The 23,009-nt window shown below is 41.9% G+C and overlaps 1 protein-coding gene across 1 annotated transcript; it reads left to right on the top strand.

Moving 5' to 3' along the window:
* Positions 1 to 837: 837 nt before the first annotated feature.
* On the top strand, positions 838 to 21,303 carry bms1 (BMS1 ribosome biogenesis factor). The gene is made up of 23 exons (XM_084485366.1): positions 838 to 920; positions 1,887 to 2,084; positions 2,171 to 2,361; positions 3,939 to 4,018; positions 4,880 to 5,068; positions 6,042 to 6,184; positions 6,320 to 6,441; positions 7,749 to 7,942; positions 8,324 to 8,466; positions 8,548 to 9,308; positions 9,868 to 9,969; positions 10,886 to 11,037; positions 11,345 to 11,426; positions 12,803 to 12,885; positions 13,249 to 13,428; positions 14,814 to 15,002; positions 15,325 to 15,505; positions 17,425 to 17,483; positions 17,588 to 17,710; positions 17,851 to 17,998; positions 18,126 to 18,301; positions 18,945 to 19,106; positions 20,907 to 21,303. The coding sequence occupies exons 2-23, from the start codon at positions 1,894 to 1,896 to the stop codon at positions 21,132 to 21,134; spliced, it is 3,879 nt and encodes a 1,292-aa protein (XP_084341492.1). The 5' UTR covers positions 838 to 920; positions 1,887 to 1,893; the 3' UTR covers positions 21,135 to 21,303.
* The last annotated feature ends 1,706 nt before the right edge of the window (positions 21,304 to 23,009 follow it).

Raw genomic sequence — 23,009 nt, 5'->3', positions numbered from 1 at the left:
GCATTCATTCTACGTATGCTATGCGTGTCACGGCGCATGCATGGCAGCCAGCAACCAATCACGAGAACAAGCAGCGAGGGGCGGGGGATTTCGATGCGCGATACACGTTGCCTGTGACTGACAGGAGGAAAAGAGGAGAGAGACGAGTGTGAGCGTGTGAGTACAAGATGAATGAGACAAGGAAAAGAAGCAGCATTTGTTTCTCAGTGTCAAAATTAGCGTCAGAATTACGGCATGGCACCATTATAAAAGGTATACAGTAAGCGGTAATATGAAGAGCCATTTGGGAGCCGAAAGAGCCGGCTCTTGTTGGTCGTTCCAAGAGATCCGGCTCACTAAAAAGAGCCGAAATTCCCATCACTAGCAAGTAGGGCGAGGCGTCTTGCTCAGGGACACCTCGACACTCAGCAAGGAGGAGCCGGGGATCGAACCAACCCTGCGGTTACCAGCCAACCCGCTCTACCTCCTGAGCTAATGCCGCCCCCTTCAGGTCAGAGTATGTGACCTGAAAATGAATATTAATATTTAGTGAAGTTGGGTGAGAAAACCAATTATTTTTTTGGTTTTATATGTAACTCTAAAAATTACATTTTCAATTAAAATGTCGATTAAATTCAAAAAAGCTTCATTGGCATGGAAACAAACATTTACATTACCAAAGCGGGTGAACAATAAAGAAGTCAAAATATAAAACGCAAAAAAAAAGAAGAAAAATATATATAAAAATATATAAAGTATAAAATAAATATATAAATGTATTACTCTCTCCGTCTCTAGCAGCGGGCGACAACATCACACATGCTCGGTGACGGACCCTACCCTGGTTTCCGGTTCCGGGTCGTGTTGAACCCCATCCATGTGTTTACTACGGGTCAACATCTCCACACGTGAGGATATTAAGTCCGAAGAAGTATTCGCTGGTAATGTATTGATCACTTTGACTATACTAGAGCTGTGTTCGAAATCGTTCCCTATCACGGATATAGTGCACTATAAAGGGCGCTCGCCTTGTGTTTGTCCATGTGCCTTGTCTCTGGGTTTGGGAGTATGTTGCTCTCTCTTTATCCTGGCCGGGGTCTTCTTTATGAATACACAACACATATACATTATACAATGCCATGCATTTGAATTCATAGATGTGTTAATTCCGACTCCAGAATCGTAGATCTGTGAGGGAGAAAACGCTGTAAGTTGTCTCAATGGAAGTTTAAAACATCCATGACCACACACTAGAAACCTAGGACCTTCCTCATTACCTCATTACTCAAAACAATATGCAACTCTTGTCACTTGGGTAACAATATAATAAATTATTATACAAAGGTATCTGCAATGCTTAAAGAACCCAAAAACATTTTTATTTTGGTTATTTGTCTTATGAAATTTATGCAACACTTAAAAAAACACTTAAAATCACTTGGTGAAATTCAACAAACCATTATGTCACCATAGGAAAGGGATAATTGCGCATCTCTAAATCATCACTCTCTGATTTGAAACTCAGTGGTGGGAGATATGTCAAGTTACGTCAAACCGGGCACTGACTTGTGAGACGCAACCAACAGGAGTAGGGTGTTCCTGCAATAGAGGAGGCTGCCGTTTCAGTAGTACTTTGGTGGAATGAGCCTTTAAATCTATGAAGTACTTTTAAAACCAGGATTGCAGCCTCCTATATTGCAGGATTGCACATATTCAACTAACCAGCAGATGCGGTTTCAACATAGTTATTACACGGTGCCCGGTTGGTTTTATGTTATGTTTCAAATGAATTAACTTCCATAATTCACTACCCATATTCAAATAAAAATGTGCTGATAGAATGTCATTTTTGCTGTTCTTATCATTAAACTACTACACCTTTTGTCTCATTTGATCCAATGTTGCAGAAGTTGCATGATGGACGGGAAAGTGAAAGAACAGAAGAAGGAGCAGAAGAAACACCAGCAGAAAAACAGCGGGCCGAAGTCAGAGAGGAAAAAGTCCAGGAAGCTTGATGATGCAGCCGTGGAGGAAAATGAACACAAGAAGAACCCAAAGGCCTTCGCCGTGCAGTCGGCTGTGCGCATGGCCAAGTCATTTCACAGGTAAGAAGTTGTCCGACTTGACTCAACCCCTTTCATTTTTAAGATGATTGTATTTTAACGTGGAATAACCCCTTTTCTCTGTGCAGAACCCAGGACCTGAAGACTAAGAAGCACCATATACCTCACGTGGACCGTAGCCCCCTGGAACCTCCGCCCATCGTGGTGGTGGTGGTCGGGCCGCCCAAGGTGGGTAAAACCACCCTGATCCGATGCCTGATCAAGAACTTCACCCGGCAGAAACTGGGAGACATCCGTGGACCAGTCACCATTGTTTCTGGTAAGTGTTTCCACCTGAGTTCGATTCTACTTCTGGTGGGAGGCTCAGCAGGAACATTTGGTGAATTCAATAAGAAAGATTTGGGGTGTTGAACAGATGTTTATTCTGACGTAGGGGAAGATACGATCAGCAGCATGAAGTCTCATGTGTCTAGCTGTGTATTAGCTGCAAAGGGTTGCCCTCGGCAGCAGTCAAAAATGAGGACCATTTCAAAATGCTCTGCCCCAAACAATAAAATAAAAAACAAGGCTAAATAAAACCATTAAACCGGATACATCTTTTACTAAATATTCCCATGGTTTCAACTCTGTTTAGTAGTGCAGCTTGCTCTACAACAGTCAAAGCAGTCGATGAACTGTGTAGCCACTGGACATTAGTACACAGATGGAAACGTAGGTTGATCTCTCATAGTTGACCAGACCGACTCATGGCAGAGTCAGGTTGACGTTAGTCGAGTAGTCTCATATTTCCTTATGATAAGCACATGCTTTCACAGGCCTCGACATTAACGGTTGCCCGCTTGCCAGGGGCAGGTGAACAGGTAAATGTAACAGAAATAAATAAAGACACCTGAAAATGAGACGCCGCCAGGATATGAAAGAAAAAGGCAAAGGAACTTCTTAAATAATCTAAAAAAATATAAATATAATCATAAGTTGGACGGAGAAAGTTCCGTGGGTCCGTCATGACAGTGGGTAAAAGTTAACTGATTGCGGTTTTGACTACCACTGCAATTCAGGAAAGAAATCACCAGAAATCAATAAAAATACATTTTCTTATTGTTATTGCTGTAGTACTTGCCAATGGTGGGCTTCTATTTACTACAGGTGATTATTTGCTGATAATTTTGCATTATAGAGAATTGGGATGCAATTAATAGTTTGAAATATTCAACAAAAATCAATAAAAATTGATTTTTTTCATTCTGATTGCTGTAGTAGGCCCTATATTAATATATTAATTGAGGACCTAGTGTTTCTTCTGTTGAGCTAGCTGGTTTTACAGATTTGCAGCCATAATTGTTATGTTTTGTATTTGAATAAATTATTATAGTGACAGTGGGGAACATTAGCAAACAATTATACAAAACATTTGTTGCAAATATATGGTATTTTAAGCCCTTTGAGACTAAACTATACTACTCCTAATCCGTAATCTGACTCGTAACTACGGAGACCCCTCGAGCATTCGCCTGATCGATCTTATATGCTGACTACTAACAATGTAAATAGTGTTGAAAATAAACTTCCAAAGCTTTTCAAATCTTATTTGGTGTTTTATTAGTCCTTAATGTGCCGAGTAAACAATGTACAAAGTAATTAAGGTGTAAAGTCAAACTGGGGAAAGTGATTCCGGAAATGATTTTGTAAGAGGACCAATCACAGCCCTTGCCATCTCCGTCCTCCCGTTGCCTCGACGAATAGTTAAAAAATATTGGATGCGCACATAGAGCTACGGAGAGGGTCTCCGACAGGCTCTCTGTCTCCGTGTCTACATACAGCACTTTACAGAGTAGTATAAGTCCACCTTAACTCTGATTAAGGGCTATACAAATAAATTGAAAATTTCTTTCCTAGGCAAGAAGCGCCGTCTGACGTTCATCGAGTGTAACAACGACATCAACACCATGATCGATCTGGCCAAGGTGGCCGACCTGGTGAGTAAGGGGTTTTTACCTCTTTGATAAGACAAGTACAATGAGTGTTATTCATTTAGATGAATGCAATATTTAGAAGGCATTTCGTGGTAGGCTTTGTCAAGCACTCCGATTGACTGAATTGTCTAGCCCTACTGTTGAGACAGAGAACCGAGTGAAAAGATTACAACTAAACGTAAACAGCCCCCCTTTCCATTTCCGGCCAACGAGCAATGAGTCTTCCATCAGAAATCAATGGGTTAAAAATTCTAATTGTAACAAGTAGCAATTCAGCACATGAAAAATGTATTGGAGTAAAAGTGTTAAACAAAAATATGTAGTGAAGTAAAAGTGTAAGTAGGAGAAAAAAATAATACAAGTACAGGTACAGCATTTTAGTACTTAAGTACAGTAATGAAGTAGTTCTACTTCCTTACTATACTTGATACTCTGATATTATGGCATTTGGAGAAACCAGCCAGAGTAGGCTTGTTATGAAAGGAAGCAACCATTCCTTCCTCCCTCAGAACCACACCAGCTTGTGTGAAGTTGGTATTCAACAGCATTTTGCTCTGCCCTTGTTAACGCCCCATGGAAATCGAAAATGAATTCCAGAATTTCAGCAATATTTGTGCTTCCTCAAGTTCACAAATATCCATGTATGCATGTAATGTTAGAGTAAGTAGACTAGAGTAAAGAAATGTAGACTTGTTTGGTAGCCATTTATTTTCTCACTAACGGGGCAACCCTCTTTATAGATGGCTTTATCTCTCCATATTTGTTATTTACACTATTAGATAATGGTTAAATTTCTTCTATTTACATTTGACAAATAGCTAAACTGACTGTCTTTTACTAAGTTTTGTATCCACTTTTTTGCAGGTACTGATGTTGATTGACGCAAGCTTTGGCTTTGAAATGGAGACTTTTGAGTTCCTCAACATTTGTCAGGTACATGGCTTCCCACGAATAATGGGGGTGCTCACCCACCTCGATTCCTTCAAGAACAACAAACAGCTGCGAACGGCAAAGAAAGTCCTCAAGCATCGCTTCTGGACAGAAGTCTACCAGGTGAGCACCAAAATTGAAAAGAATTGTATTGTTTTAATATATTAGGCAAGCCAAGGCAAGGCAACTTTATTTATATAGCACTTTTCATACACAAGGCAGACTCAAAGTGCTTTACTTATAAACATATTCATACAATAAAAATAAAATAATAGATAAGTAAACGTAAAATAGATAGAAAATAAAGGCAAAGGTAAAAAAGCATTTTAGAAAGTGCATTTTAGAAAGAAATGTATTTAAGATCTGATCATCAGTCTCTCTGGTATACCCACGTTGGGACTCCAACCCGACCTAAAGGAACTTGGTCCTTTCTCTGGGACTCCAACCCGGATTCTAGGACTCTAACCCAGACAGAACTTGGGACTCAAACCCTTCAAAGTTCATGTATCTCTCTGATACCCACGTCGGGACTCCAACCCGACCTAAAGGAACTTGGCCCTTCCTCTGGGACTCCAACCCGGATTCTAGGACTCTAACCCAGTCTCTCTGGTATCAGATCATGTATCTCTGGTAAAAATAGAAAATTAAGGCAAAGTTAGAAATAAAATAAAAAATATATAGAAAATAAAGGCAAAGTTTAAAAAGCATTGTAGATTTAAGATTTAGCAGAACACTAAAGCAAACATAAAAGTCTTCAGTCTTGTTTTAAAAGCTGTCAGAGTTGGGGCAAGTCTTAAATCCTCAGGACCATGTAGGGATTTATAGGTTAGCAACATGATTTTAAAATCAATTCTCTGACATACAGGGAGCCAATGTAACGATTTAAGAATTGGTGTAATATGTTCAAATTCTTTGGTCTTTGGTCAAAACTTTGGTCAAAACTTGTAATTGGAACAAAATAACTTATTTGAGAGCAATTAAGTTCTGTTCTTGAATAGTAAATATTAAGTTTTGGTTCCTGGTAAGTATAGTTACTTTCAGGTTTTGTTCCATGAGCCGGTTCAGAGCCCTGCTCAGTGTTGTGTTCCTCCGGTAGGGAGCCAAGCTGTTCTACCTGTCGGGGATGGTCTACGGCGAGTACCAAGCCCAGGAAGTCAAGAACCTCGGGCGCTTCATCTCGGTCATCAAGTTCCGCCCCCTGGCCTGGCAAACTTCCCATCCATACGTCTTTGCTGACCGGTGAGTGTAGGGATGAGAAAACCCCTCAAGGGTTTGTCAAAAATATATGGAGCATATCCGTATTAACCCACCATGTTTAAAGTCTTGTAATGCTAATGGATTTTTAACTAATTGCATATGTCTCTCTTCACCCAGTATGGAGGATTTGACTGACCCTGAAACATTGAGGTTGGATCAGAAATGTGACCGAACAGTGTCCCTGTATGGCTATCTGCGTGGGACCTATTTGAAAAAACACACCCAGGTCCATATCCCAGGTAATTTCTTTATAACTTTTTTACTTCAGAGCCGCCTGATGTGATCATTGGCTGATCAGCAGTCTGATGGGTTTATTGCTGACTACAAAAATATATTCAGCAGCAATTTATACTTTTTCTGGAAATGAACAAAAAGGGGAGACTAACGCTCCATCTATTTTAATTGTTAATAAATCGGTCGAGTAGCGTCGCATCGCAGCGGAGCGCCGACACTTAGACCAATGGTTCAGCAGTCAGCAGTTTCTGAATTCTATGACATGATGGAATAGCTTTTATTAGAACAAGGTTAAAAATGGGACTGTTGCAGATACGATCAAGCAAGATCATTTTTGGACAGCGTGAGTAGCACCACGAAGTGTGATTGTGTGACAGATCACTTCAAGGCAAGCCCGGGACATTAGCCTGCTAGGCTAGCTCGCTAAAACCATTGAGCCAGGATGCACACACACACACACACACACACGCACATCCTGTCTTCCTGACGGTCCATTGAAACTTTTGGAGATGGCAAAAAATGTGTCTTTAGCTATTGTGTCAATCTATTGTGTTTGGCTCAAGATATATGCTGGCAAAAAAACCTCAGTTAAATTTAGTTATAGGTAGTACACCAATTCAACAAGTTAACACAATAAAACTCTTAGGTCTTACCATTGTTGATTCACATTGACACCATTGTCTCAAAAATGGGTTGAATGATTGGCATGACGAGAAAATGTTCATTGTATCTTGCACCTTCGATAATCAAACAAGTTGTACATGCTTTGGTCTTGTCAAACCTTGAGTATTGTACAATTATCTGGTCATCAGCAACCAAACTAGTTACTTTTATAATTTGTCACAGAGTAACCAATTAGTTAATAACTGAAACTAATTACTTTTTTTTTAAGCAACTTACCCAACACAAATTTTCAACTAACCTTTGCTCAATATTTCCATGGAAGCATTGATAGATGTGCCAGTCAACTCTCTTATTTTAAACACAATAGTATGTCTTATGATCTTAAACCAAGTAATCAAAATACTTCAATAACGGCATAATACAGAAAAATCTGGTCAGGAATCCCATGTTTTTGTGGGTCCGTTCTGAAGGTCTCCGCAGACCAGTTTGCGAATGTTCTCCTCAACTCCAAACTGTTATTTTTTTCCTGTGCCGTCGAAGTGTCTTTTTGGCAGGACTTCGACGACACGAGGCTATGCTAATGAAACATTCTGTGGATATTTGGAGCGCAGCCTTGGAAGCGGTTGATGTTGAAGCTTCTCGGACACTTGTATTGTAACGAGCGTGTTTTCCCTTCTACCTCCCCCAGGTGTGGGAGACTTCAGCGTGGCGGATGTGGGCTTCCTCCCAGATCCATGTCCTCTACCAGACACCCAGAGGAAGAGGACGCTGAACGAGAAGGAGCGCCTGCTCTACGCCCCCATGTCCGGGGTCGGGGGCGTGGTCTACGACAAAGACGCCGTGTACATCGACCTTCCAAGAGGCCATGTCGACCAGGAGCAGGTGAATGCTTTTCTGTTTAGGCCATACATATTGGTACTCGACCGCTGTAAGACTGAGCAGTGACCAGCTGACATGTTGTAAATCCCCCACAGCCCTAACGCTTGCTTCTTCATACTGCACGAGTGTGGGTTGATGATTGAGATGCCTTCAGAATGGTTGCATATAAGGCACAATTATAACAATCATAAACAACAAAGTACTGTGGGGAAGGGCAATTAATGGAATAGTGGCTTTTGGGCACTTGGCCTCATGAAATAGCTTCACTCCTCTGCCCTGACGATGATTTCACCACATGGTCAGATGGATTGGGAGGTTCAAGGTGTGGGTTTAGTTATACATGTGTGAAGGAGCTGCAACGTCTATCTTCTCCCAATGCAATAGGAGGAATCGCGTCCCACAACAGAGCTGGTCCGCTCTCTGATTGACACGCACGCCACTCTTGATGCCAAAATGGCTTCAAGCAAAGTCTCGCTCTTCAGAGGGTCTGCTACCATAACAGACACAGACGTTGAGGGGGACCAACTGTGAGTCAAGTTCTGTTCTCAAGTTATGTGTTGTGTTTGTGAGTTGTGTTTGGTCTCATTATTTCCTCCATGATCTCCCAGGGAGAACACTGCGCTCCAGTCACCAGACCCCTTCGCCAACAGGGAAAGAAGGAAGATGATATTCACAGGCGATGTTGAGACCAATGACAATGACAGCGAAGACGACAGTGAAGATGGAGACGAAAGTGAAGATGGAGACGACAGTGAAGATGGAGACGACAGTGAAGATGGAGACGATGGGGAAATTGGAGATGATGGGGAAATTGGAGATGATGAAGAAGTTGGAGAAGATGGAGACGACGGTAACGATGGAGAAGATGGAGAAAGGAACAGTGAGATGGATGACGACGAGGCAGAGTCTGACGAAGAACTGGACACAAATGAAGGCAACAACGTATCCATATTCCTCAAGCAGGTGAGGGCATCTTCTGAGCAGCGAGGGAAACTGACTGAACCTCAGCGTGTGCAAACCGGGAAAAGGCAGAAGATGTCAGTTGACGGAGGGGAGCCCAAAGTCTCCGAGACGCTGGCCTTCGCTGACAGTGACGAGGACCTGGAGCTCAGCAAGGAGGATCTGTCGGACGGCGATAGTGGAGCAGAAGAAAGTGACGAGGAGGACTCAGAATCTGAGCAGATGGAAACAAGAGCAGCGGGCTCGGCGCTCTGCTCTGATGAAGAGTGGACCGACGACGAACCGGACATGGAGTCCGGGTTGAAGTTGAAAGGGATGGAAATCCCTGCGCCCAAAACCGCTGAAAAAGATCTAAAGGAACCCAAGGCTTTGGAGATAAAGGGGTCTGACCAGGCGTACGAGACCGACGGTAACCACTTTATTATTATTATTATTATTGAATCAGTTCTCACTTTCAATATCTCTTCCTGGTACAATCAACTCACCATCAAACACAAAACACAACTCACATGCATAGTGAATCAGGCTGCCAAAATAACTGGCTCCCCCCAACCCCCTCTATCTGAGCTGTACAGCCGTGCAGTGATCAGGAAAGCCAACCTGATCACTGAGGACCCCTCTCACCCCCTCTATCACTCCTTCCAGCTGCTACCATCAGGCAGGCGTTTTAATGTACCACTGGCCCGTACAAACACCTACAAAAATCCTTCATCCCTTCTGCAATAGCCCTACTGAACAGCACAAAATGAACAACAAAGTCAGCTGTTACGTCAACACCCATGTCTTGTTTTTATGTTTGTGTGACTGGAGCCATGTTAAAGGAAAATCTCTGCAACCCTCGGGTAAACAGACAACAGACAATAAAGTCTTATCTATCTATCTATCTACTCTTGATGATTGTCAACGTTTTCCCTTTCAGCAATGTTCATGATGTGATGGGTTAACAAAATGTGTTTTAACATGTTTAGGAGCTCTACGCTGGAAGGATGACTTGCAACAGAAGGCATCAGAAGTCTTCCTCAAGCATCAACAAGCAGCCCCCAACCTCCGGAAACATGTGTATGGTACAGGTAAGGTGTCTGAAGGTGTCAAGATCTGGTCAAGGAAAACATGCTCTTTTTTTATCAAACATGGCTATGTTGGTCATTAAATTTTTTTTTCATATAACATAACAATAATAATATAACATGTATTTGCACAAATTCTTTCTGATAAAAACCCAATCCTCACCCATGACCACTTCCACCTGAGCTATGTTTTATATTCTGTGCTAAAACGACAAACCAACCATCATCCATAGCCTGATGCATGATCTCAGGTTCTATGGAAAGATAACTCTTAGGATAATATAGATGAGACTTGTCACCTTCACTAGGTATGAGTGTAGGACAGCAGCCCCTCCATGATGGTGCTTTGTTAACCACTTTGAAGGACAACACCGGTCTAGGTGATCAAAACATGGTTTCTCTGAATCCTTCGCACACATGTGCCACAATTTGTAAACCGTTTTCAATTCATACGTCTATACATCCTACCTAACGTGCCATTACACCAACTGTAAAACCAATGTACATAAAATCATAGATTGGAAACTTTTCCAAAGTAGAGCAATTAAAAGTAGGGATGCACCGGAATTTCGGCCACCGAAAATTTCAATTTCATTTCATTCGTCATATTAACGAATGATATTGGTCACCGATGTTTTAGTGAAGCCAAGGAGTGAGTAATCACAAGATTTGATCCATCAGACTGGCAACATACTTTAAAGAGCTTAACACAAGCAAATGTATGACAAAAGACAGAAATTATAATAATGAATACATAGCAATTTAATGATAATTGTATAATTAATGATATATTAAGTTTTTGAAAAGTGCACAATACTTGAATCGATGAACCTTGTGTGCTTATGTTTGACCTACACTTACGTCAGTTACATTTGTTGAGAAGCCCGTGAAATAAAATAACTAGTTAGTCTGTCTTCAGTTTCCAGCCAGGGCGTGGGTCAGAGCGAGGAGGCAGAGCTTGGAGGGCTGTTCTGGGTCAGCCGCCCAGAGAAGAGTAAGACCAACCTGGCCGATGCGGCCGACTGCTCCAGGTTCCACCCAGACGGCCTCCACAACTGGGATCTGGAAGAGGTTTGTGTCAATTCATGAGTCACGTTCTTGTCCAGCTTACTTATTTTGTTGATTTTGTTACTATTGTTGTTTATTAAAAGTAAATAATAGAGGATGCACAAGTAATGTCAAGTCATGTGTCAGGTCAGTAAAATATTTAAATGTGCAATGCGTGAGATTTAGCCCCTTGCAGTAAGTAGGCGGGAGACCTTCAGAATTAAAATACTATTTTATTGATAAGATCATTAAAATCACTAGGGATCAGCATTCAATACAGATTGCACATTGGACTTTAACCAATGCTTTTTTATTCTAAACGTCTTTCCAGATGCTGCACTCCATAGCAGACTGCTTTGTGACGGGGAAGTGGGAGGAATGGCAAGACGCCGCCACACTGCTGAAGCAGGATGGTGAGGAACACAAACTGAAACCAAACTCATGATCTGGAAACCATTTAGTGTGCCAATAAATGTCAGGGTGAGGAAAAAACATCTAAACAGGATTAGAGTTGATTTTAAGATCACGCTTAAAATGTGGGGCTGATCTCTGATTCAACACATTGAGGCGTACCTTCCAATATCATCCAATCCCAAGGTTCTTCTTACAATGGATGCCAACAGGTTACACATTTTGCATCACTTTACTACATTGTTGCTAGGGAGATATTGTCCCTCAAGCATCTTGTAGCTGATGCGCTGCCATGAATGAGTGCTGCCTGCATCAGTAAATCACATCAATCAATGATAGGGGAGTCACCCTGTCCACCGAGGACCCGTGCACCTGCCATGTTGTCTAGTGAGGCTCTCGTTAGCTAGCAGCACCATGTTGTCTAGTGAGGCTCTCGTTAGCTAGCAGCACCATGTTGTCTAGTGAGGCTCTCGTTAGCTAGTAGCACCATGTTGTCTAGTGAGGCTCTCGTTAGCTAGCAGCACCATGTTGTCTAGTGAGGCTCTCGTTAGCTAGCAGCACCATGTTGTCTAGTGAGGCTCTGGTTAGCTAGCAGCACCATGTTGTCTAGTGAGGCTCTGGTTAGCTAGTAGCACCATGTTGTCTAGTGAGGCTCTCGTTAGCTAGCAGCACCATGTTGTCTAGTGAGGCTCTCGTTAGCTAGCAGCACCATGTTGTCTAGTGAGGCTCTCGTTAGCTAGCAGCACCATGTTGTCTAGTGAGGCTCTGGTTAACTACCATACTCATAATCATATTTGTCAAAATGTAGGGCTGGGAATCTGTACAGATTTCCAGAATACATTTTTATTAATAAGGGGTCTATTCATTACATTCCAATACAATCAGGGATATTTACAATACCCACTGCTTAGATATGAAAGGGATTCGCTGATGACTCAATTGTGGAACTGTACAGGGAACACTTGGGATTTTAATTAAAGGGATAGTTCAGGATTTTGGACATCGGGTCTCATTTCCGATCTGGTCCGACCATGTAACCACAGTCATTGTCTCATTGGCGGGCCAAATTCTCTGGACGGGCAAAGCAGAGAAAGGGGAGGTAACCTGGCCCCTTATGACGACATATGGGGCCAAATTCCAAATCGGCACATCTGAGCTTTCATTTTTTCAAAGGTGGAACAGGATACCCAGTGCTCGTTTTACACCTAACACCATTTGTAGCCACTGGCACTTGTTCCCCTAGCCATAGGCAGGCTAGGGGAACTCATATTAATGTTAGAAAACCTCAAATTGAATTTTTCATGCCATGGGACCTTTTTAAAGAAAAAAAACATGTTAAAATGACATGCATGTTGCACACTATTTATTTTCTTTTTAGAAAATCTTTATGGTGACTTTGAAGACTTGGAAACAGGAGAGGTCCACAATGGGGACGATAAAGACCAGGAGACCCAACCAGAGGTACCCTTGATACAATGTATATATGAAGGATGTTTTGCATAATAAGCACTCAAAATACATTCCACTGCAACAAATTAAATGTTTCCAAAGTTAATGGGTAATTTGTTAAACATAGAAGCATTGGAAGCATAGCATTTTCATTTAAGAAAATTGTACTGGCTTTTTTTGATAATTCAAAAGACATGATTTAGGTGTTGCGGGAAAGCTTACTGACTCTTTGGCTCTCTGTCTGTGGGAGGGGTTTTGGGAGTTTAGTAGAACTAGCGTAGCTCTGTGTGTGGGAGGGGTTTTGGGAGTTTAGGTGTGTGTGTGTGTGTGTGTGTGTGTGTGCACTAACCTGAGAAGTCTATTGTCACTTGTCAGGTCGATGGTGAGGATGATGATGATGCAAAGGAGGATGTCAAAGTGGACGACGAGACTCTGAAGAAAAACAAGCGTTTGGAAAAGAAGCGCCGGCTGAAGGAGAGGTTTGATGCAGAGTACGACGACGGAGATGCAACCTACTTTGATGACCTGAAGGAGGAGATGCAGATACAAGCGGAGGTATGGCTGCTTCCTGTCAGAGGGGCGGACACACCCCCTTTGGTCACATGGCACACTGAGCTGTACAGGGAACCCCTGGGCTATTGATACAGAAGTTATTGTTCACATTAAGGACTGGGCCCAAAGCATTCCACTAAAAGACTTGAATCAATGACTCACTGACCAGTAAGGATTGGAACATATTTACAGAACAAACATTCCTCTGACAAATAATCTCTCCCACATATGCTACTTAAAGACGGTTGTTGTCAGTTGCCTTGTCAATCTGTAGAGGAAAGAGTTCATTATTATTTCTTCAATAGAGTTTATAGTCACTGTGATGAGAGTTTAAGCCTAGGACCATGGCATTTATAGTCGTGACTTTACCCTAACATCATGGACACGCCGTCGTATACTCTTGTGTGGCTTTTTTGGAGATTGTGCCACAGTCGGACGGACATATTCAAACCACTTGGACAATAACACAAAGATAACATGGGGAGGGAAAGTAAAGCCCTTCCCCTGGTAAGTGTTTTTTATCCACTCCAAACTTAGGAGAGGATCAAATCATAAACCCAATTGAATCTGAGAGATTCGTTACAGCCCTATAGTGTATAGTTTTGTGTATAGTTGTATGTACATAACTTTATATATGTATAGAACTTTATACATGTATTATATGTAGGGATGTCACGATACCAGAAATTTAGTAGTCGATACCAATACCAGTGAAATTCCACGATTCTCGATACCCAATTCGATACCACGGTCAAAAACAAAACAATAAATCCCATGTACTTCAACATACACTAATTTATAAAAAAACATTTAAACATTACAAAAAACAGTGGCACTGGCAAGTGGTAAGTGGTAAGTGATGCCAAACGCAGTCGTACCATGCGTGTTTAGAAGCGCAACATTGAAACGGGTCCCGTCTGAAACTGTCGCACGGCGCAGCGTTCCAAACGCAAAGTACTTCCAGATACGACTCTTGCTATTCTTTTTATCGACGAGTCGAGGCGGAGCCTTCGCACTCGCTGCAGCTGCAGTTGCCGTCTTCCATGTTCCCGTGTAGGTGTATATGCTGCCCACGTGACGTCCGGAGGAATTGCATCCTCGGTACCTACGGTACTAAAAAAACGAGTACCGTCACGTTTTTAGAATTTTGGTATCGACTTGGTACCGCAGTATCGGTTCTCGTGACATCCCTAATTATATGTATAGTTCAGTCATCTGTATTACAGTTTGGTTATCTGGTGGGCATTGGTTTGGAATCAGTTTTGATAAACCTTGCGCACAGATTTTTAAACTGAGGGCTACCGATTTAGAATGTTAATTATGTTTAAACGTGCATCCCTTAAACATTAATCCTAAATGTTTCTCCCATAACTTGTTTTGTTGTTCAGTTGAACCGGACAGAGTTTGAGAGCATGGACGATGCCACCAGGGTGCAGTACGAGGGCTTCCGCCCAGGGATGTACGTCCGCTTGGAGATCGCAGCTCTGCCATGCGAGTTTGTGACCAACTTCGACCCCCACTACCCCGTGATTCTCGGTGGCCTGGGGTCAAGTGAAGGAAACGTAGGATACTTGCAAGTAGGTACAACTTAAAAGGAACCCATGAACCTTTCCCAACGTACCTTTGGATTTATTTGACCACTCTCATGGAAACCCTGAAACCAGCTTGCTAGTCTGAACCAGGGATGCTTTCTGCAAAAGATAGGAATGGCAGAAGCACGCCATGCTCTTTTCCTGATGGAAATACGACTATGAATTAGACCCTGCTTTCAATAATGTTATTTATGTTAAACAATGTAGTTTCACAAAACATTGAGTTATTCTTGTTCAGAATTGTCAACTGCAATGCCAAACATACAGATGAAAGGCGATGTGGAGCTGACTGTGGTTGTGTGTTTAGATGCGGCTGAAGAAACACCGGTGGTACCACCGCATCCTGAAGAACCGGGACCCCCTCATCGTGTCCCTGGGCTGGCGCCGCTTCCAGGCCATGCCTCTGTACCACATCGAGGACCATAACGGGCGCCACCGCATGCTCAAGTACACGCCGCAGCACATGCACTGCGGCGCCTCCATCTGGGGTGAGTTCTATACGCACAGGGTTCTGCTGGGTCGGGTTCAACTAATCTAAGGCTTACAGTAGACTATAGACCCTCACAATAGCTACTAGTTAGCTACTAGCTTATATTGTGGTTATATTGTGGTTGAGATGTGTTGAATGTATACAAATACATACACGCAGAGAGAGAGAGAGAGACTACTTGTTCCAAAAAGAGTTAGTAACTGAATTACTCTATAATAAAAGTAACTAGTTACCAGGGAAAGTAATTTTTTGCATTACTGTAAAAAAAAAATGTGTCGTTGTAAGATGCTTCATTAAATTAGAGTTGCTTACAACGGATGTCGACAAAGTTCACTTTACATGCACGTTCTTGCCTTTGACCTCAATGAATTTGAAGTAGTGCTTATATCTCCACCTTGAAAATGCCAACTTTTCATCGGATTGCTCCGGATTCGCCATTTCTACTGCTTCATCAAATCTGTTTGGTGTTTGTGTGTGCGTGTGGCACGCATATCCTGGCTTGTGTGTAAAAACACTGGCTCCGATTGGCTACCATGAAACATGACTAATAATAATAATCGCTTATCTCTTTGTTAAATCACCTCGTCTCCTCACTATCAGTTTGTGTGGAGCCAGGGGTGCGTTCGGATTACGCAGTTTATTCAATCAATTCATAGTAACGCACCGCATTTAAATGTCAGTAACGGTAACGGTGTTGTAACAACGGAAAAAGTAATTAGTTCGATTACCCCGTTACTGAAAAAAATAACGCCGTTACCTAACGCCGTTATTTTAAGACCTATAATTATTATTATTGTATCAAACTTAAGTTGTATATATATATATATCAACGAGTCAAGTTTTCAGGAGAAAAACACACAAAAAATAATGCCCATAAAAGGTTTGAATATTAAGGGATGCCTAATATAATAATATTTTGTTTAATATTCAAATTATATTAGAATAACGAAGTTCGGAGTCAAAGCCCTAGTTGTTAGGCTATACTTAGTTTTTTTCTCTGCTTCCTCAAACTGTTTTTTTGTAGTTTTCTCCAAATATGACCCATATTTGTAGTTAGTTAGTTAGTTAGTTAGTTCTACGGGCGCCTGTAATGGACTAAAGGGCCTTTTTGATGATGATTTAATTCCTATTCCATTTTCACTCTGTTCATGTACCAGAAGAAATGCTAATATTTATTAGTTCACATATTCAACAAATACAATTTCCATTTCTATCTTCCCAGCGAAAAGCACGTCTTTAATCCTCTTTACATCGTTATTTGGTGTGAATCAGATGAAACATTTTCGACAGCTCTGTCGCTTGCTACTTTCTTTGTGTGCGGCCAAGGTTTTTAAAATTCTGCAGATTGCTTCGCTCCTTGCTTTCGTTATGATCTGAAACTCCCTTGTGCTATTTGTAATTAAATGTCTTTCAAATGGGCTGGAGGCCAGACTGCATAGAGAACCAAAATGTCAGCTCCCAGGTGGGGTTGGTCTCCCGATACACATGGAATGCAACGGATCATTCCTCCTGAGCATTGTTGTTTCGACCTATGACCTCTTAGATCCAGGTCTTAATTCTTCATGTTGTCAACTATTATCTGGAGGCTGCTGGATTTTATTATTTATACCCTTGTTTTATCAAACATCAAACCCCCAGTTCTTAAGGCAAGTGATGGACCATCCTGGGTGATCAGAATTGTGTCCCTTTACATACTGTCAAATTGAGGCAATGTGTGAAGGCTGTTTGGTCGAGTAGGCGGTCTTCAGGTTTTGTACCATTGAATGTAAAATAAATAAATAAAAATAAGACCTTGATGTGCACATAACTCTTTGTGGACACATATTTGTATTACTATAGAGACATACACAGACAAAATGTGACGCACAAAAACCAAGCATCTACTCACCTGCGTATACAATCTGTTTCCTGCTCAAGGTCCCATCACACCCCAGGGCACCGGCTTCCTCGCTGTACAGTCCGTCTCAGAGACTAAAGTAAGGCCATTTCCCTCTTTTGACCATTTAGTATAGGTGAAGCTCCAAAAACACAATAGACTATGATACCAAGTGAATGGTCATTTCTTTCTTTATTTTTTCAGGCCAATTTCCGTATCGCTGCCACTGGGGTTGTCCTAGAACTGGATAAGTCTGTGACTTTAGTGAAGAAACTGAAGCTCATTGGCTACCCATACAAGATCTACAAGAACACCAGCTTCATCAAAGTAGGAACCCATTTGTTTTCTATGAAATGTCCTTATACAATTTGTTAAATGGTTTCCTCTTTGGCTCCTTGTACACTGTACAACATGAAGGAGCCTCTTTCTAACTCCTGGATGTACTGAGCTGAGTGTGTTCTCCACAGGGCATGTTCAACACCGTACTGGAAGTGGCCAAGTTTGAAGGGGCCTCCGTTCGGACAGTGTCGGGGGTGAGAGGTCAAATCAAGAAGGCCCTGTCCACTCCAGCAGGCGCTTACCGTGCAACATTCGAAGACCGGCTGCTCATGAGTGGTAAGGGAACCTGCATCCACCTAAATCCACTCCCCCCGTCCACTGTACAGCATGATAATTTATTTTGCACATGAAGTTTATATTGTGCACACAGAATGGCCTTTTATCTTGTTGTTTAAACCCATAGATATCGTGTTCCTGCGCACCTGGTATCCGGTAGCCGTTCCCCAGCTCTACAACCCGGTAACCTCCCTGCTCCTTCCGGTGGGCCAGAAGGAGAACTGGTCCGGCATGAGAACCGTGGGACAGCTCAAACATGACCTTGGAATCCACTACAAACCCAAGACCGATTCTGTATACAAGGTGACCCTGAGCCCCGTCCATTTTGTACGCTTCATTCCTGCTGTACCGTTTGAATGACTTCATGGTGATGTCAGCCACCGGTTCAGACCAGACCGTTATAAAGGTGTATATTTGCGCTTGCATCGTTTTGAGCTCTCAACCATCAGCTGAAACTATCCATACCGGAAACCATGGCAACATGTCAATGGTCGACATGTAGGCCGGGGTCTGCGGCCATCTTGCTACATCTCCGGGCCTCATGGCTAGCGCTTGTATTGCATCACGCAAATGCTGTCACTGCGTAATTGTTATCCCACTTGACCTAAGGTTGACCTTGGCCAGTCAGAAGATGGGTTTAATTTACTTAACTAATCTCTGTCAGGTCTCGATAGAAATTTGATTATTGGTCTTAGCAGTACTAAACATATTAAATGAATAGTTAATTTAATACTGAAAAATATATAAAATTAAATCTTATTTAACCCTTACTTTTGCATTTGATAAACTCTTGTTTATCTGATGCAAATAAATTTGCATCAAATTAAATGATATATAAACTGACAGCATTCACTTTTAGCACCACCAATGCTTTCTGTCTATTGACCCACTATTAAATATAACATGTATTGATCTATGAAATGTCCTTTCCTTTATCTTGTTGCAGCCTGTGGTCCGGGCCCCAAGACACTTCAACCGTCTGAACATCCCCAGGCAGCTGCAGAAGGCCCTGCCCTTCAAGAGCAAGCCCAAGCAGGACCAGGGCAAGGGCAAGACCCCCCGTGACCTCCTAAGGCCCACCGTGGTCCGGGAGCCCCATGAGAAAAAGGTTGGCCTTTCATAATTTGGTGTGCAAATGAAGACTTTTTCAAAATAATTTACTTTTAGTTAAACTTCCTGTTTACAAGTAGAGTTTTTAAAGTAAAACCAAACACCCTGTTTTAACTAGTCCCTGCCAAGACACTTAGGCCGTTTCTCAATTAGCGTTCTTTTCTGTACTTGTGTACTTGCGTTCTTGTGAAACGTAATCAGTCGTAGCCCAAGTACTGTTCCAATTCAAAGATCTCATCAAGTACAGTCGTAAAACCCGGAAGTGTTCTTGATGCATTCTTAAACTGGCCATTCCACTAAGGATGCATCTGAGGTGAATTGTGTTGACTTGGGACCATTAAATATTCCAGGATGCATTTTGCATTCCCATGTTTTAAAATATTAGTATGTAAGCTATAATAATAGGCTATATAGGAACATTTTGAAAATATAACAAAAATGTAGGCCTATTCATTCAATATTTCTACATACTTAAAAATATTTACATACTATTTTAAAATGAAAGAGGCTGGGGTTTTGTTTTATATAATTTGTTTATGTAAAAGTCGCTGATAGAGGAAACCCATCGCAACGGAAATCCCGGTCGGCTCCATCCGATTGTGTGTGTGTGTGTGTGTGTGTGTTTCTATTCTAATCGGTAATTGTAAATTCTCGCTCGTTCGTAATTCTTATATAAATAGCCTACTCTCCAACTATATAGGCACTCGCATCTGTACACTAGGCACGCTACATCTGTACCCTACATATAAAAAGTTGTGTGTATAGCTTATAAACAAGACACGCATATCTTTTAATTTATATTCATTCAAAATATTTACACACTATTTTCAAATGAAAGAGGCTGGGGTTTTGTTTTATATAATTTGTTAATATTCAGTAGTATATGCCTACACGAGGCCGTATAGCACAGTTAACAGAGCTGAGGTGGTGACGACATCAAGACCGCTGCTGTTCCAATTGCAGGTGCGTACTTCCGTCCTTGGAAGTTTATACTTGGAAGTCCGGACTTGCCAAGTTCGCACTTCCAAGTCCGCGAGTCCGAAGTTCACGTACTTGGTATTGAGAAACAGCCTCAGTCTTCTGGGAGACTCGCTGCAACCTGATTGACGTAACCCAAAACTGCCAGGAACTAGTAACACGTGTATATGCATGCATTTAGCCTACGGAGGGAAATTGGAAACCATGTTAACTCTATCTTATCCTTTTAGGTTTTTAAAAATATATAATATATATGCTGATATAAAATCTTGCTCCGGGTGGTATGGTTTGTCTTGGTACAAGGATAACTAATTTTACTTCTTGTAGAGATTTACTTTTATTTCATTTGGGTATGTTATTTTCAGAACAAACCTGAGAAAAAGGCTAATAATCTTAGCGGATTTCCTATGTTATTCCATATACTCTGACAGCTCTTTGTCTTTAGAGAAGCCACAAGTCAAACCAAAACATGGATTGTGGGTCATTTGTGGGCGTTGGCCTGTGAACCTGCTTTTTTGTTTGATTCTGTAATTATTTGATTATTACGATTTTTAACTTTTGTGGTTTTTGCTTGCAATGAAAGATAAATTAATTAGACATTGAAATATATTTAAAATGCAGCAAATGTTATCTTTAGCATAATGTCTAATCTTTTGAATAGCTTTAACTAACAGTGGAAGTTCAGAAGCATAACTGCATAAAACAACTTGACAATATAAGTATTGTTAAAGCGGAGAATGGCGAAGCAATACACAGATCCTTTTTGTTAATCACTAGTGTTTAGTAGAACGTGTCCTTCATCAGTGTGTTGTCCTTCCAGGTGGCAGCTCTGCTCGATGCACTGGGCACCGTCCACAGCTACAAGACCAAGAAGGCCCGTGGGGCGCAGCGCCTCAAGCATAAGGGCTTCCTGCAGCAGAGGGAGAAGCAGGAGGGTGAGAAGGTCAAGAGACAGAAAGAGGCCAAGAAGAAACTCTACCGGATGATGGGCCAGCAGGAGAACAAGAGTCAGCGATCCAGTCTGAAGGGTGCATCACAAGATGGATAATAACAGATGGCCTTTTCTTTCTCCTGTCATTGCTTCTTTTTTGTTTTGTATATAAAACGACAGTTGACTTATTTCTAAAACTGTGTACTCTAGCATGCTAATGAAGATACTATATACCATATGTCCTCAAAGTAGCTGCAGTTTTCTAAATGTTTAAATCATAAATGAACCCCTTTTAAAATGAAGTGTGTTTTTTTTTTTTTGGTGTGTCTTGAATGGATCCTTAAATTTGCAATCGATTTTTGGAAACTCATGCCTTAATTTTTTTGTTTGAAGAGTGGCTAAGGCCCTGTCCACACAGACTAAAACAATCTTTCACCCCCCCCCCCCCCCCCCCCCCCCGCTGTAGCTGTAGAAACGCTGTAGTACATATTCCAGGCCTATATGTGGCGCTGTTTCTCCAGCCTGTGTGCTGTTTACAAACATACAGTGGAGGAGAAAGCAGTTGTTAAACTTTGTAGTTTGAGCAGAGTTTTTTGTATAACTTTGTACAGTTAGTAATTCAATTTACCAAGGGGCTGAATTTAAAGCTACAAAAATAATACAAATCAAACAAAAACAAATTAGACGGAAATCTAACGTTGCCCACCTGTGCCCTGTACTACAAACCTCGATTAGTGGGTTAGCGAGGTATGTTGCGCTCAAAGCCTGGGTTAGCTGGGACACGAAAGTCGCTCTCTTTTAGCGTCGCTGTATCGCCATGGTGACTTATGCTGTCAACCAAAGCTGGTCGGGAGCAGGTTTTTAGCTTATGGTGTGTTCCAGATGCCTCGGACACCAGCCTTCCGAGTTTCACAGTTCTCACGTCATTTCCTGTCTCGTAGCGCTTTTAGTGTTCCCGTTCATCTTTGTGATCGTGTCATGTCATTGGCTAGTCGTTGTTATAGTTAGCTACATTAGCCTCTTTAGCAAACCAGCTCGAAAAACGGACAACACAACTTTACATTGTATTGCACGCACAGCATGACTGCAATGCAAACATTGGTGACTGGAATAAAGTAGCAATGTAATCGACGTTAAAATGACCAACGTGGTACAAATACAAAGAAAATGAAAGCTGCAAGCAGCATTTAAGGTGCCAAGCCTGAACCGACCAATAAACTATCAAACCTAACCCTAACCCTACCGACCAATAAAGCATCAAACCACAGTCAAACGCCACAGTTCATAGACGCAATGTTTGATTTGAGCAGCGGTCGACCGGTTCGAAATGGCGGCCCCACGGCTCGTCAGAGTGAAGCGGTCGACCGGTTCAAAATAGCGGCCCCACGGCTCGTCAGTGCCAGTTGACAGTAGCGGTCGATGCGGCGTCTACTCTTTATAATGTCTATGGTTACAACCACACTATGTACGAACATTTGTTTTAAATGAAAAGTGTACGGGAGAAACTTGGAGAGAGAGACAGACAGAGGGAGCGTGAGAAAGCGAGTGTGAGTGGGGGCGGGGACAGCTGGACGTACAGCGCAAAAACTTTAATTATTAATTTAATTTAAATGATATATTTAAATGCATAGGCGTCGATTACGCTGGGGACGAGTACCCACCAGTTTTCGTCAAGATTCATTTTGTACCCACCACTTAAAAAGACAAAAAAGTTGAATTATTATGGATTATTACACGGCTCTTAACGCTGTGGAATGCGCTGTTCACTTGTATGGTCCTTCCCGACTTCCAGCGGTGAATTATTTTTCGATAATTGACCGTTGCATATAATGACCGCTGTCAAGAAAAGTGGCTCTGATTCACGTCTCTCGTATCACTCCGCAAGTAGTCCGGTAACTTATCAACCCCAGCGTATTTGGTTGCTAAGCGAGGTCAACATCTTTGGCGGACTATTTCTCTGCTGATCAACACTACGAATGCTGGTAACAAATG

This window comes from Micromesistius poutassou (genome assembly GCF_964030765.1).
Source record: "Micromesistius poutassou genome assembly, chromosome: 21".
NCBI lineage: Eukaryota > Metazoa > Chordata > Actinopteri > Gadiformes > Gadidae > Micromesistius > Micromesistius poutassou.
The sequence above is the reverse complement of the archived record's forward strand: the minus strand, read 5'-3'. Positions and strand labels throughout refer to the sequence as shown.

Excerpts from the sequence above, each read along its gene's own strand:
- bms1 (XM_084485366.1), top strand. The coding sequence starts at position 1,894 with ATGATGGACGGGAAAGTGAAAGAACAGAAGAAGGAGCAGAAGAAACAC. Across the intron at positions 2,085-2,170 it reads ATGGCCAAGTCATTTCACAG|AACCCAGGACCTGAAGACTA; the intron begins GTAAGAAGTTGT and ends TTCTCTGTGCAG. Across the intron at positions 4,019-4,879 it reads TGGCCAAGGTGGCCGACCTG|GTACTGATGTTGATTGACGC; the intron begins GTGAGTAAGGGG and ends ACTTTTTTGCAG.